The 16,904-nt window shown below is 34.6% G+C and overlaps 1 protein-coding gene across 2 annotated transcripts in view; it reads left to right on the top strand.

Annotated features, from left to right (window-relative positions):
* Nucleotides 1–5,247: 5,247 nt before the first annotated feature.
* The window catches only part of LOC128983466 (beta-TrCP), a 59,310-nt gene continuing 47,653 nt past the window's right edge, over nucleotides 5,248–16,904 (top strand). For both annotated transcript variants that reach the window (XM_054402773.1, XM_054402767.1), the window contains exon 1: nucleotides 5,248–5,387. In XM_054402773.1, the coding sequence (XP_054258748.1) occupies nucleotides 5,331–5,387 (57 nt within the window). In that variant the 5' untranslated portion in view covers nucleotides 5,248–5,330. The remainder of the gene's footprint in view (nucleotides 5,388–16,904) is intronic.

The raw sequence follows: 16,904 nt of genomic DNA, 5'->3' as shown, positions 1-16,904 counted from the left end.
ATAGGTTTGCAGTGGTCTAGAAAATCAGCACCTGCCAAGATTCTGACTGCCGCCTTTTGGAGCGTCAAAACCCTCTCCGACTCCCGGAGTGCCACCCCAAAGTCTTAAACCATAAAGAATTATGCTCTGAAAAAAGGCAAGGTAGGCAGTTCTTAGCCATTCAGTGGGCACAGAGTTCTTCAAATTCCTGAGCAAGTGAATCACCCTGGAAAGTCTACTACATACAAAAGATATGTGACTATTCCAATCCAGCTTAGGATCCAACATTAATCCAAGTAGTTTAACGCTTATTGTGACATCTTTTTAAGCTGTCTAAGACTAAATATTATGTACTGAGTCTTACTCTCATTCAGGAAGAGAAAGTTAGCTCGGAACCACGCCGAGGTCATTTGGAGAGTCTGAGACATAGTGCCCTGCAGGACATTTAAGTTATCATTTACCCCAATCAGAGTAGTGCCATCTGCATAGCAAACAACCCCCTCTCCCAAATGCAAAGAAAGGTCATTTATCATTATGTTGTAAAGCAAGGGCCCAAGGACAGACCCCTGTGGGACGCCATGAGTTAAAGATTTGACAACAGAGGACCGACCATTTACAGAGACAAACTGTCTGCACCCGCCCAAGTATGATCCCAGTAAGTCCAAACCCTTACCCCTAACTCCATAAAAATGGAGTTTGTCAAGCAAAATTTTGTGGTCCACGGTGTCAAAAGCCTTGCTGAGGTCACACATTGTGGCCCCAGCAAAGCCTCCCTTCTCAAATGATTTTAAAACAACCCCAGTCAGAACTTCAACTGCATCAATTGTGGAACGGCCTGATCTAAAACCATACTGGGCTGACACAAGCAGTCCATTACTTTCAAAATAAGGTAACATTTGATCCTTAATTATACCTTCAAAAATCTTACCAAACACAGGGAGAATAGATACAGGTCTAAAATTTTCAGGCACATTATGGTTCCCCTTTTTATGGACAGGGACTACTCTGGCTGTTTTTAGGACATCTGGAAAAACGCCCTCCTTGATACAAACATTGATACAATAGGTGAGTGGAAATAAAATATGATAAATCACATTCTTAATTAAGATTGCAGAGAGATCAAAAACATCCTTACTTTTAGAGCTATTCATCTTATGTACAACAGATAGCACTTTCTCACAAGAGACAGGTTCAATGTTAAAAGAACATGTTGGTCTAGGATGCTGGGCTAGGAGGTTTACAGCTGGGGTTGGTGGAGTACCAATTGCATCCCGAGTCTGTTGGACAGAATTAATGAAGAAATCATTCAGCTCCTCAGCAGAAAGTCTAGTAGTTGGTTTTGCTTTTGCAGGGGCCCCCTCTTTTTTGATGACAGACCAAGCGGCAGCACAAGAATTTTTAGAGGACTCAATGAAATTGGTAAAACTTAATGAGCCCAGTAGGTTCATTAGCTTTTTAGATAAGCTCATACAAACACACACAGACACCACCTCTTCTTTAAAATAGTAGGTATAGAATAGATAGATAGATAGATAGTTCTATTTGGTTGAACGAGAACGAGGTTTTGAATAACTGAAATAACAAGAAACAAACAAATAATTTAAACAAAAACACAAATCTAGCGGCACCATACGGAACTTACAATAAAATTGTTTTCAGCTGATCCATATACAGGGTGTTCAAAAAAGGTGGGGACATCATTTACGTAGTGATTCCTTGAGTAAAAATAAAGAGAAAATCAAGTATAATATTTTTTCCTAAATCGCTTCGTTATCTTAGTTTTTTTACCGATCTTCATGAAAATTAATTGGTATGTATTTTAAGGTAGAGGAGACCCATGTAAAAAAACTCATCTTGATTCAACTTAAAATGGCGGCCATTTTAGTTCTTTAAACTTAAATTACTCAAAAACGGCTGATTTGATGATAAACTGCCAAGAACACTTTTATTTAGCACTTTCTTTTCCCTATCAAACGATATCAAGTTCAAAAAGATCGGATAAGAAATAGGTGAAATATTACGATTTTTAGTTGTAAAATTTTGGGTAGAATAAGGCAGAAGCTAGTCTCATTTTACAACTAAATACCCCCGCCACAGCAAACCTGCAGACTTAGCGAATTTCCACCTGCCTGATTGGATTTAAACTATAAAATGTCTCCTTAAAAATATCACATTTATTCCCTATTTAAACAGAATTAGTTTAATGAGTACTTAGGTTTGCTGCAACAGGGAGGGTAAAAAAGTTTTTTTTATGTAAAATATTAAAAGGTACTGTAGTTTAGTAAAAAATTAATGTATTTTCCAAATTTGATCAAAATATGTTCATAAACAAGCAAACTACAAAAGTTGACTTATTCTCCATAAGAATAACATGGGAATTTTAAAATTACAATTTTTTGAATTTTCTCCGTAACAATTAGGCGCATAATAACGCTTCAATATACTAAATTATTTGTTTTTTAAGCTCTACAAAATGGTTTAAAAATAAATTGTGAAATTTTGTGTTTTTAGGGTCAAAAATGGGGAAAACCTATTTTTACCCCATAAAACCCCCCATAAACCCACGTTCCCATAGTCCGATCATGCTGGTTCGCGAACTCATTCAAGTTTATCCCGCCTTACACCTTCAAACCAAATTTTGTCAAAATCAGACAAAGATTACTCAAGTTATCGTGGGGATGGACACACACACACACACACACATATATATATATATATAAATACCCCCGCCGCAGCAATCCTGCAGACTAAGCGAATTTCCATTTGACTGATTGGATTTACACTGAAATGTCTACTTAAAAATATAACATTTATTCTTGATTTAAATAGAATTAGTTTAACAAGTACTTAGGTTTGCTGCATCAGGGAGGGTAAAACTGTTTTTTTTTTGTAAAATGTGAATAGTTAGTAAGAAATGAAAACATTTTCCAAATTTGATCAAAATATGTTCACAAACAAGAAAACTACAACAGTTTACTTATTCTCCATAAGAATAACATGGGAATTTTAAAATTACAATTTTTTTGAATTTTCTCCGTAACCATTAGGCGCATAATAACGCTTCAATATACTAAATTATTTGTTTTTTTAAGCTCTATAAAATGGTTTGGAAAGAAATTGCTAAATTTTATGTTTTTTGGGTAAAAAATGAGAAAAACCTATTTTTACCCCATAAAACTCCCCGTAAACCCCCGTTCCCATGGTCCGATCATGCTGGATCGCGAACTCGTTCGAAAAAACGTACGTTTACACGTTTGTACCTAATTTCATCAAAATCGGATCATTTTTGCTCGAGTTATCGTGCTGACGGACACACACACATATATATATATATAAATATATAAATATATATATATATATATATATGAATTTGAACGGATGGTGTTTTAGGCCTCTAGGGACCTCAAAAGGAAAAAAAATCGGTCCCGCGTCCAGGTCTTACCATGAGTACTACGGTAATAGCTTATTCCCTATATGGGAAATTCGCTAATATATAAAAATACCCCCGCCGCAGCAAACCTGCAGACTAAGCGAATTTCCATTTGCCTGATTAGATTTACACAAAAATGTCTACTTAAAAATGTAACATTTATTTCCTATTAAAATAGAATTTTAAACTAATTCAGGTACTTAGGTTTGCTGCATCAGGGAGGGTAAAACTGTTTTTTTTTTGTAAAATGTTAATAGTTAGTAAGAAATAAAAACATTTTCCAAATTTGATTAAAAGTATGTTCATAAACAAGCAAATTACAACAGTTTACTTGTTCTCCATAAGAATAACATGGGAATTAAAAATTTACTTTTTTTGGAATTTTCTCCGTAACCATTAGGCGCATAGTAACACTTCAATATACTAAATTATTTGTTTTTTTAAGCTCTACAAAATGGTTTGGAAAGATTTTTCGAAATTTTATGTTTTTTGGGTCGAAAATGGGAAAAACCTATTTTTACCCCATAAAACCCCCCGTAAACCCCCGTTCCCATAGCCCGATCAAGCTGGTTCGCGAACTCGTTCAAGTTTATCCCGCCTTACACCTTCAAACCAAATTTTATCAAAATCGGACAAAAATTACTCAAGTTATCGTGCGGATGGACATATATCTTACTAATATATATATATATATATAAACATTTTAACGAATGGTGTTTTTGGCCTCTGGGGACATCAAAATGAAAAAGTAAATCGGTCCCGGGCCTAGGTCTTACCATGAGACCTACGGTAATAGCTACTTCCCTATAGGGAAATTCGCTAATACAAACGAATGGTGTTTTTGGCCTCTGGGGACATCAAAATGAAAAAGTAAATCGGTCCCGGGCTTAGGTCTTACCATGAGACCTACGCTAATAGCTACTTCCCTATAGGGAAATTCGCTAAAATCGTAATATTTCAGCTATTTCTCATCCGATCTCTGCACATGGCAGTGGCGTAGCCAGGATTTCAAAATGGTGGGGTCGACCGACCGGGGTTCTGGGGGATATTCCATACCCCCCTATGTAAAAGGGGGTCTAGGAAAAATTTTAAAAATATAGGCCCTAAAACGTTTGTTTTTTAGCTCTCTTGGCATTGAAAATAATCAACCCCAACGTCAATACAGTATGATTACAGTATATAATTTTACATTTAATTTAACAAAAAAAAATTATATTTAAGACCTGGCTACGTCACTGTACTTTTATACCATGTTATCCAGTATCATTTGATAGGGAAGTAAAAATGCCAAAAAAAAGTGTTCTTGACATCTTTTCATAAAATCAGCCGTTTTTGAGTAATTTAAGTTTCAAAAAATCAAATGGCCACCATTTTGAAATTTTAAGTTAAATCAAGAAGAAATGTTTTTTTACCAAGGGTCTCTTCTCCCTTATCATATTCCTACATACCAAGTTACATAAATATCGATTGAAAGAAATCCAAAGATAAAAATTTATGTAAAAAATACAAATACAAAATGGTGGATATCTGGTTAAGAAAGTGATTTAGGAAAAAATGTTATTCTTGATTTTCTTTTTATTTTGACCCAAGGAATTTGAAGGAATCACTACGTAAATTATGTCCCCACCTTTTTGAACACCATGTATGGATGACAAATTCCCTAAGGAGACATGTTTTATAATTTTGTCTGTGGTATAATGTATACACTGTATATTATGTGAGATACACTGTGGCAATATATATTTTGGTATGAAATCATGCTCAACGCATTTTCCGGAGATATTTTTACTATTGTACTCTACTGTTGTTTGACCTGATTGCAGGCGTGACGTCATTGAACGTACAGTGGTTATTGACTATGCAATTTTAGTGACAGTGATTGTAGATTTAATTTAAGCTTTATGAAGTTCTTAGTGAGATAATGTTAGATATGGAAACAGAGAAAGTCATAGAAGATAGTTTAAATAGCAGTCAACAGGTAAGTTTATGGACTTTTACCATATTCCGCGTGCGTTTGAGGTTTGCTTTAGTTACACACTGCCATATCCAGCCTTCCATCTTTGTTGCAATAGGCCTATCTTATAATTTTCTTATTGTTGGTTAAAAATAAAGTTTTATATCAGTATGTGTAGATTAGAATGTATAGGTCATATTTGGTCAAACTTTGTACCAATTCCCTAACAGGGTAGGTTTAAAAGTTTCTTTGAATCTTGGACATTTTATCTTGCCTAGAGGCTAACTAAACTAGGCAACTTAGCCTATTCATGATAGGCTAACTTGGGCTACTTCGTTGTCTTAGACCACTCTTTACTCCCCCCTCCATAAAGGCCTATTTGCTTAATTATATTTGAACTATAAGCCTGCAGAATATCACTGGTTTAAAGTTAGGCATAGATGTTGCTGAAATAGGCCTGTTTTGGGTACAGTACAGTTTCTTAACTGGGCTATGCTAATATCGATTAAGACTATAGATTCGATTAGTAAACCTTTAACCGTGATTTTTTAACCATCAGCAAGTTTGGTTGGTTTAGGTTAGGTTATGATAGTTTTATTTTACAATAGATAAGTTAGGCCTATATTTAAAAATATCGATTATTTATCAATATTTTCAATTCGATAGTTTCAATCAATATTAGCATAGCCCAGTTAAGAAACGGTACCCCTAGTTTTGTTATACAGCTTATTATCAATTAAGTTAAGTATCAATCATTGAGATGTGTAGCCTATTAACTTATTCTTTATAGGGGCCTAACCTAGTAACCTTCCATGTGTCTTTAGTAAAGGTCTAAATGTTTGCCCGGCGCTTTGGTATTATCCGGGGCTGCACTTTACTTTAGGTCCTACACTCATTTGAATGGATTATGGTATTCGATTGTGTCCTTCGATATATCGTTTGGTTAGTTAGGTTAGGTTAACCAACCAAATGATATATCGAATGAAACAATCGATTAATCGATCAATTGATAGGCCTATATCGATCGATATTTTCATTCGAATGAGTGTAGGACCTAAAGTAAAGTGCAGCCGTATCCGGAGGCCACCCTTAGGGTCTATAGGCCTACAGTGCGCTGCGGCAGTTAGCCTTTATTAGATTGGGTTACAGTATCATAAAGGAATATGTTTGTAGGACTTTCCTCGTTTCGTTATGAATCGAATGATACCAGATGAGTCATACTTTCACATGCCAAATCCCCTCAAGTAGGCCAAGGTTAGGTGGTTTTCCGGAGCGCGCTCATCAACTGTCACCACCTGTATCTGGGGTATCTTGTTTTGTGGGCGAAAGTATGACTCATTTAGTATCGTTAGAATCATAACGAAACTAGGAAAGTTCTACAAACATATTTATGATAACCCAACCTCATGACTGCCGCAGCACGCTGTATAGGTACCTTCTTGGCGGAGTATAGCGGCAGCGACGCATTCAACTCAATCCTCGCCGTCATCGCTGCCTTCTGGGAGGCAGAACTTAAAGGCAGCTAATCGTAATCATGTCAATTTTGGACCATAAGTCAATTAAAGTACCCTGTTCTTTATTAGGCCTATGTAGTTATTTTTGGTCTCCGGTAAAAAAATCTCTCCAAATGAAGTGGCCTCCGGATAATACCAAAGTATCGTTTGCCCTTTTAACTTATTGCACAATTAAGTTACAGGGTTTTATTAAAATACATCCTAGAAACTTAAAAATTGGCCTAAGTTGGAACTTAACTTACTCTAAGGTAGGCCTAGCCTATAACTTATTGTGTTAAGTTATAAGCCCTAACTTAAGTTATCATTTTGTTTGGAAGTAATGGGCTTCAGTATAGCCTACTCCAATTAATTGGTAGGCTAACTTACATAAGTTAGGCCTAAGTTAACACATTACAAAATAGACCAAATTTTCTTAAACCGTGTCCTCTCCTATAATTGTAAGTAATAAGCATTTTATACTTATCTGCCAACCCCGTACGAAGGACGGGTACTCTGCTAGTAAGTTAATGCAAAATTCAGATCAATACACAGGCCAAACCATATCAGCTAGAGGCATGAGATTTTGCATAAAGGTACATATTCCTCTTACAACGTAGGCAGACAATACAAAGCGATTTTACAAAATTCCCAATGGGCGCCGCCCCACAGAAGGTCAATGTTAGCATGGAGTTCGTATAACTTAAGGAAGAATAATTAGTTTTGGGTTTTTGTTTACCTTTAATCATCAGCTGTTAGAATAAAAATTAAGTTTACTAAGGTTATTTCGGACCATAAACTTAAACATCATAGTTTGGTTCTCTGTGTCAGTGAAATTAACCTAACTTATTGTGGAATTTTAGTTTTATCAACAAACTTCTAAGTTAATATGTGTGATAAGTGTTTTAAAAAGTAAAATTTAACTTAGTTTATATTGCAGTTTACTTTTTAAGAACTTATCAAATAGGTACAGTAGCCTACTTAGTTTTGTTAATATTTTTGTAGTCGTTTAAACTGTTTCATAGTATGGACACCGAGGTTTTAAATGTTAATGGCGAGTTCGTTCCACACAATATCATTCACATCAGAAGAGATGGTGCGTGTTTATTTACTTCACTCTCATTCATAATTCACTTAACACGTAGGCCTACACACACTAACTGTGCGCGAAGTAATTGTTGAACATAGTCACAGTCATAGTCATACTACATGTCATACACAACATGTTGTGAGGAACCGGGACTACTTCTCAATCCTATCCCACTACAGTGTGACACACTTTTCTGCACTGGGAAAAAAATATCAAAAGTGCAGTCGCAAACGTTTGCCGAGGATAGCTCAGCCTACAATGGAAGTTCCAGGGTCTGCGATAAGGTCAGGGAAACCACTAGGCCCAAAAGCCGGGTCTAACTGGTATAGGACGGGGACGCGCCAAGGTCCGCGGCCAACAAGGTCTACGACCATTAACCTGACCTACGATTGGTGGTGCGAAATGTCCGAGCTGAACCGGGTGAAGGGGATGTAGTCGTGTTTGCTGCCGGTAGACCTTGTTGCCAGTGGCCAACGCATCTGTTAGGCTGGTGCGGTCAGGACAAAGTCTCCTTTACATAACTAATATGCATTTGTTTATTGATACTATCATTATTATAGTATTTAAATGGGATAAGAGTAAGACTAATACAAAATTAACCCGTGCTATATATTTGTATAGCATTTTTGCTACTAAGATAAATAAATCTGGTTTCTGCTTATTTTCTTAGAATAAAAAAATCCTTTTGTATTTTTTGAAGTTAATTACCCTTTTCGAAACCCTCCTATAGTAGGTGAATAATTTACTTTAAACTTTGCAATGTTAAATAAATATTTTAAAATCAGAACGATAATTAAACTTTTGGCCAGAAGATATCATAATAAGTTTTATTTTAAAAAAGGCAACTTAAATTTTTGGGGAATGCTATTATTGTATTAATTGTAATAATATATGAGTGAACGAATCTTCTTACTACACTTATATTAACAATTGAGTTATTTGATTTTACAAGGAAATCATTGTAAAAATAAAGCTTGTTATACATAGCCGGCACTTATTGTATATGTATGGCTGAGTACCATACGAAACAACGCCTGCAAAAACTAGTATACCTTTTGCAAACTCCGCTGTATTGTGGGATGACAGGAACGCCTTTTCCATTCATTTAATCAATGGATTGTTAATCTTTGTTGCTTTTAATAATATTTTATTTATGCGCTGCTATGTTGTAGTTTTGTAAAATTTCTCAAAATTACATCATATTTTCAATTATTGTATTGTACTTATTAGAAACTAATTTTAAATATCTCTATTTGCGTCGTCAAGGCTCACTTACATTACCGGTATTTATGCTCTCAGTTTTAACTGATGACTTCTAATGAATGCTAAACGATCTGCTTCAATTCGAGGTAACATGCTGCAACAAAGTGTTTCCAGAATCGAGAACTTAAGAAAACCTTATATGGCTTACTGATAACCTGTGTTAAGTAATTTAAGTCGAGTCATTTTATTTCTTTGATTTGAGACATACACCAACCTACTCAAACGAATTTTCTCCGTAGAGAATCCTGAAAAATGGGGTGATATCAACCATTTCATGTGCTACATGTTTTAACACAGAATACAGTACCTAATACAAAAAAAACACACTTATTTTAATAAGGAAATAAATTGAAAGAATAACAAACAAATAAGTACAGCTAAGGTATTTTTAACATTAGGTATATGGAAAGTTCGCTTTAGAAATGAATTATGACCTTAAAGGGCAATTTACGAAATAATGGATAGTTTGGATAGTAATGGAAGTTTGACAGTTTAACAGTTTGCTACAAACACTTGGTTGAAATGAAACATTTTACTACAAGTGTACATGTTGCTCGAAATCGGGCAATTGCGAAGAAGTAAAGTACGGTAGTTGTTTAAAAACAAATAACTTATTTAAAACCTAATAAAAGTCATAATTTCCGATGAGTTTAAAAGACTCAACTCATAGATCACGTACCTAACAGTACCATATAATCAACATTTCTTGTAAATATTTTATAATTTTTCAAAAGCTGATCTAGTTTTTTAGTGTATTCTACAAATATTTCCCACTTATAGCCGCATTAGGTTGTCCATGTTGATCTTCGTCAATGATAATGTAGTCTGCATGGTACTACCCATTGTTGCCAGTACGTTTACAAATTTCTGTAATTTTATACAACGATAACATTTTGTTTACATTACTTAAGAACTGCCTGATTTTCTGCATAACCTCTCTATCACAATTGTATTTGCTTCAATTGGCAATAATTTGGCTAGTTACTGTTATAACGTATGTTATATAATTGAGTACACGTATATTCAATTATATACGTGTATACTCAATGGATAAATTTACCTGAAAAAATGCAGGATTGAAAGGCCTAATATTGTTTAGATGGTTTTTTGTTTCCCTTAAATGTGAATAATGCAAATCCTTCAATGAAAGTTTTATTAAAGTTTTTTTGGATGTAGTCATATTATTTTAAATCTCTTGACTTTTAATAAAACATATATTTAATGTCCTTGCCGTAACAGTTTAATTCAGCCTTAGAGTGTTTTCCTTTGCCAATAATCATAAAGTTAAGTCCGTGTTTCCTACAAAATAGTAACACTTCGACTAACATCCTTGTTCATTTTTTGTGGGAATATTCATACTGTAGGTGTTCTTCATTATATAGGAGGTAATATATATCAAATTGCCAAGGCTTTTTCGATTATTTAAATTGTAAATTAAAGTAGTACATTTATTTCATTTCTATTCAGCCAAAATCAGTAAATGAACCCAATGCGTTTCGTTGAATTGAAAGATAAATAACAGCAATTAAATTATACAGCTGATCAAAATGTAAACAATTATGTTCTTCATAAGGAAAACATGGGAACCTTTAAAGCCACTGGGGCAGAGCTTAAGGGACTTTTTCATAAATGTAAGGCCAGTTTGCAGATCTACTCGACACGCTCTTTCCAATGAGACGTCAATGGATAAAATCGGTTAAGAAATGGCGGAGGAGTTCAACCGACAAAGTTTCATGTAGCGTATTAATTATAAAGATTTGAATTTGGGTTGGCGCAAATATTACAATAGAAAAAAGAGAGAGAGCCTGGATGAATTGATATACTAAAAAGAAAACAGCAACAGAGACACTATAACAGTATATCTATCTACTAGCAGAATACCCGTCCTTCGTACGGGGTTGGCATTTAAGTATAAACGGCTTATTGCTGTTATACTCGAGCTTTGCGTTTGCAATGGAGAAGGACAAAGTTTGATAAAATATGATTCTTTAAATTTTTCAGTATTCTATATAGTATTACACGTATACTACTTCACCTAAACAATAGAGAGAAAAAATTATCACAAATTCACAAAATATCACAAATTATTCATGAAATTAAAAACATAAACTTAACTGTAAACAATCCTACTTTGAAAGTTAGTTCTCATTGCGTATCACAGTTTTTTATTGCTGCTCAATTAAAAAGAGCTGTTTTCATAAATGCAAAAAAATATAGTGCTGCTCCCTGTTGGTAAATCTTATAACTTTTTAATGCTTTTCCATATCATAGAACCAACTTTTTAAGTTGAAACAGCTGACTAAATTCTTAAATTCCCTTTAAATATGAATACTCATAAGGTTAACATGGGGAAGTACAGAGCCACTGGGGCGGAGCCCGAAAGGATTTTTGAGATAAGAATATGCCTATATGTTAATCGGGAATGTGAGCTATCATAATGCCAAATTTCAGCCCAATCCGTCCAGTGGTTTGTGCGTGATTGAACTTCAAACAAACAAACAAACAAACAAACAAACAAACACACAAACTTTCACATTTATAATATTAGTAAGATTACTTATTTAATACGCAAGCAGGTTTTTTGTGACAATTACTCCTCCGAAACTACTGAACCGATTGGCATGTTTTTGGTATCATTGGAAAGAGCGTAACGTGAAGTTGTGCAGGAAACCTTCTGCTTAGGGAAATAATTAGAGAATGAGGCCCAGAGGTCCTTTAAAGTTTCGTATTTCTCCATAAGATTAACATGGGAAACAAACACTGTTATGAAATTCCAACCACTGTTGGCAGAAACTAAAAGTGAGAAGAAGAACATATGTTAATTGTAAACAGTCAATACGTTTGCTAAGAAACTATTGATTTCCTATAGGGAAATTTGCTAAAAAAACCAAGTGCTGCACGTGGTAGGGACTTAAACGTGAAATCTGTCCATAAAGCACATTTGTCTGATATAAGGTTTTTGCGTAAAAATTAAGCTCTTAATTAGGACATTGAACTATGATAATTATTATAATTCATTTTTATTTTAACAATATATATCCACCACCGCCAATGCGTCGATGATATTATTTAGCTACAACTGCAGTGACCCTTGTCGCGGCTGTAGCTACCTGCCGCCGAGAGAAAGCTCGCACCCCAACACATCAGTCTTTGTTTGGGTTTCAAGGAACGCAAGCTCTTTGTTCTCTTGCTCGCAAAACTGGACGCTCTGGTCATCGAACCGCCGCGCCGCTCCGCTTCTGCGGTGTTATGCAGCCCACGAGGCTTTGCACCCCCTGTGGCCACCCCGTGTTTTGTAGTAGGTGTTTGGTGTTTGAGGGCATTTGTCTCTCAACAGTTATTCTCTATTAATGGAGATGGTACTCAAGTAAGAGTACCGATAACGTGCCCGGCATGTCATTCCATTGTGGACCGAATAATTAGGGGTTGTTATTTAAATTAAATGAATTGTTGTTTTTACATATTTTATTTTACCCAATCTGGCTGCTTCCATAATTTATGTTACTTCAATTATACATACACTCACTCACATTTACGTACGGAAAACACTTTAATCTGTCATATTATTCGTTATTATAATATGTCGTATTATTATTATATTAAGAATCTACACGCTGAAGAAACACTCTTTTCCATTTTGAAATTCATAATCTCATATGTAATAATTTATTTATCTTAGAAAGGTGGCTAAGGGATGAATGCGTCCTAAAAATAGCCTACTATTATGGAGGGCCCACCACGAAAAGCAGTTTTCTTTTAATTAAAAAAGTTTGCTTATTGACACTGGGGACATTGGGTCACTTATTCTTGCCCCATAAGGAAGCCAATGGGCCCCATTTTTAGGTAAATCTTCTTCTAATTAAATAACAAATACTTATCATTCTATTTTCACTCACAATTTAATAACTCTTTATAGGTGTATTTAATTTTTTAACCGTGATTGAAGGGGTATACTGTAAGACATAATAAGTGGGCCTACAACGTATGAAATCACTTTATAATGCAATAATCATTTTCGAATTAAATAATGCCAGAGAGGAGATAGGATTATTAAAAAACTAGCTGAAGCCGGCAGACGTTGTCTTGCCTTTGGCTATTTATATAATTTAAGTATCGAGTAATAAAAACCCAAACTAATTCCAGGAATATTACAAAAATGTGTACATTATCTTATATATTAAAACGTAACAGGTTTTTTTATTTCACGATTCTGAATCAACCACTTGACTGATTTTCATCATTTTTGCGTTGAAAGAAAGATTTGAAAGAAGCCAATTTTGGGAACTAGGGAATGTCGAAGCCACAATTTTAGGTTAGGGTTTCAGTTTTTTTTAATTAAGTTTAAAATTTTAAAAAGTCCAGCAGCCGACGCTATCATTCTACTCTAGGTTTTGGTATAATACAATTTGCTTAACGTAACAGCTGTAAACAATCAGCGTTTTCGACACAAATTCAGCATTTGGATGAAAATGAAATGACATACGTAGGGTTGACTTTCTATACTATGTGTAATGCTTTAATAATTGATACGTTTAATTATTCGGTTAGAGGACGAGAGATAATTTAAATATCTATATAAATAAAATTACAGTTTTGTCTGTACATTGCTTAGAATCATGCAGTTTTTGGTTATTTTTACGTTTCATAGGCTAAGAAAGCCGAAACGAGTCTTATCTCAATTTCTGTCTGTATGTCTGTTTATTTGTTTGTCTGTCCATTCTGTGGTTGCGTCTGTAACGCCAAAATGTCATTTTACGCGGCCTACTCCTAGAAAACTAGAGTACCGATCAAGGTTCTAATCATTTGTATGTATTTACTGGATTGGTGAGAGTGTCTTTGGCTATAAAAACCTGGCCTCGCTTCTTTGAACACAAAATAACGTGTTATCAAAAACCCAATTTTGTTCGATTTTTGTCAAATTTTCTCCTAATGTTTACTATTACATTTGATGAAATTACGATCAGCTGTTTGGATTAGTTCTCACTTCTAGCTGTCACTGATATGTTTACAGTAAAAGTTGTTTACAAATACCGCAACCATTTCCGATCAAGTTTTGTTAGCACATCCAAACCAAGTGAGATTAAAAACGTTGTGCCTTACAAAAAAGGTTTCCATTCATTGACGGCGCTTCAAGGACAGTTGTGGTAAGTGCAAAGTAAAAAATCACAACTGCAGTGGGTGACTGGGTGATCGTGGATGTTGCTGCGATCGTGGAAGATCTTTCTGATTTTGCTGTGATCGTAACAGAGGTTTAACTTACAGATGTAGCTAAACTCAATTTTCCAATGTGTCACTTTTGGTTTTTACTACTTACATTTCGACAACGATATCGGTACTTTTCCTACTTAGGAAGTAAAACTACAAACGTCCAAAACCCCAGATTTGTGCGTTTTTTGTCACATTTCCTCCGAATGTTTGCTAGATATATGTACCAATTATCGTTTAGAGAGAGATTACGTAATATTTTACATAAGAAACCTTTGTTTGGATAAAGGTGGTTTCTTCAAACTGTCATTAATATGTTAACATTGAAAGTTGCTTACAATTAATGCTATTATTGGGAAATAACTTTGATTCTCGAAAACTTTAAAGACATTTAAAACCAAGGGAGATTAATAACTTCGGTACTGCACCACATCAAGTGAAAGTTTTTTTTTAGCAAACCATAGTGAGTTTTAAAGCTTTACGTTGTTAACGTTACATGTTACATGTTTTGTGGCCTGTGTATTTATTTATTTATTTATTTGCCAACGGATTAAAACCTATACAAAACAGTTTGATTAGAAGGACAGTTTGAATTGGTTGCAAGTACTATAGTTCTTTTCTTAAATGTAAACGTTGGTTTATGGTACTGCTACTTTTCCTTAGAACCGGTGGTAGCAGTAAGAATCATTTTTATGTAGAAACACATCACTATTTACAACTATAGTTATCGTTAGTGCTACACCTTATTTCTTATTAAATTTAATTGATGTCCTACTGTATAATTTTTGCGTTTTCTGTCTGGACTCCAAAATGTTAGTTTATGCTATGAAATGATAAAACATTATTGAAAGATTTTTTAGCAAACCATCATGAATTTTTAAAGCTTGGCGTTGTTAACGAATAAATTTTTTGTGGACTGTGTATTTATTTACTTATTTATATACCAACGGATTTTTACACAAATTTTACAGTTTGATTAGGCCTAAAAACGATTATCATAATATTTGATGACACTATCAAAACTTTCAAATAATTATTTTGTTTGTAATTTTCTTTGGTTAAAGCGTAGCAAATCCCCTAACTGCTATTGTGTGTGTATGTCTGCTGGTAGCGCATTGATGTCCTTATTTCTCAGTGTTTCTTGGAAAAGACAAGAAACCCAAGAAGATAAGAGCACCTTTGTTATTGAAAATTTCAACCCGAATAAAGTGTGAAGTAGTTTTTGGTTGAGGTAGTTATTTTAACTTTTTTTAACCAGTGTGAAAAGTAACTTTCAATTACAGGTCTACCTTAGGGCTATAGATCTATAAAGCAATTCCTTTTATCATTAGATATAAAATATGGACTAACACGATCGGGTGACATTTAATTGCGAAGCATTCGTTCTGGCTTTGAAACTGTCAGATATTGTATTTGCGAAGGATTATATGTATTCCTATACAGTAATAGTTTTGCTAGCATATCTGGAAAAATGCACACTAAATATGCAAACCAACTCCTGTTCTGAATATAAGGTTTCAACTTACTACAAGATTCCCGTACGTAGAACAGCTAGTACAAAGTAAAATTAAAATAATAGATGTTCTAATTTATTTTTTCAACAGTCTATAAAATCTTTAGTTTGTTTTAGTGCAATATAATTTGTTATAACTAACAGCTGGTTGAATATACAAATATTCTAAGAACTATGAGGTTAGTTTATGAACGAGTTAGTTTATGAGTTTTGCATAACTCGAAATATACGTAAATAAAAATGAATGCCGATTCTTGATTGCAAATCTGTAGTGCGTCCATACCTTTAGTTTGAGGCCAAAATTATGAAAATCGGCCGAGTAGAAGAGCTAACCCGACTCGGAAAAGAAAACCCAAATAAATATTATTATAGATGACCATAGGTGGTTTATCAGTATGCATAATCTAATCATACGAAACCTTTTGTGTTAGCATTAGTAATTAAACGGCTTATTGTTATTTGATTGATTTGTCTTTAATTAATAAATGTAATAATGTTGTCGTTAACAATTTGCATTTGTGTTTAAAGTGAATTATTATTCTAATGTTATGTGCTTAATCTGTACCATTAATATTAGTGAGTAAAGTGGTGTATGGATTTCAAAACCATTAATAATCGTGGAATAGATATGACAATTGAATAATTATTTTCTCGTAGCCAAGCAAGTGTACGGTAATTTGTACAATTACTACTTTACAGAAAACGGTCTCATTAGTCAGCCCGCAATACAGCAGTGCTTTGGTAAAGTATCCTACATTTTGCAGGCGTAGTTACGAGTGAAGTAGTCTCCAGTTGTCCGCCGCACCGTTTGGTTAGGTCGGCCAAACCAAACTGTGCGACTCAGAGGCAAGTGGGAGGGATTGTTGGTCTCATGCTCCGCCGGCCGCAGACCTTGCGGAAACTAGCGCGGGGGAGATTGACCGCGGTGGACCTAGGTATGACTCCGTATAGGACTGGCTCATACACGGGGACTGTGAACA

This window comes from Macrosteles quadrilineatus, unplaced genomic scaffold (assembly GCF_028750875.1).
Source record: "Macrosteles quadrilineatus isolate MER2022 unplaced genomic scaffold, UCM_ALF_1.0 Scaffold_1__1_contigs__length_201487025, whole genome shotgun sequence".
Lineage (NCBI taxonomy): Eukaryota > Metazoa > Arthropoda > Insecta > Hemiptera > Cicadellidae > Macrosteles > Macrosteles quadrilineatus.
Note: the sequence above shows the minus strand (reverse complement) of the source record. Positions and strands in the feature narration are given on the sequence as shown.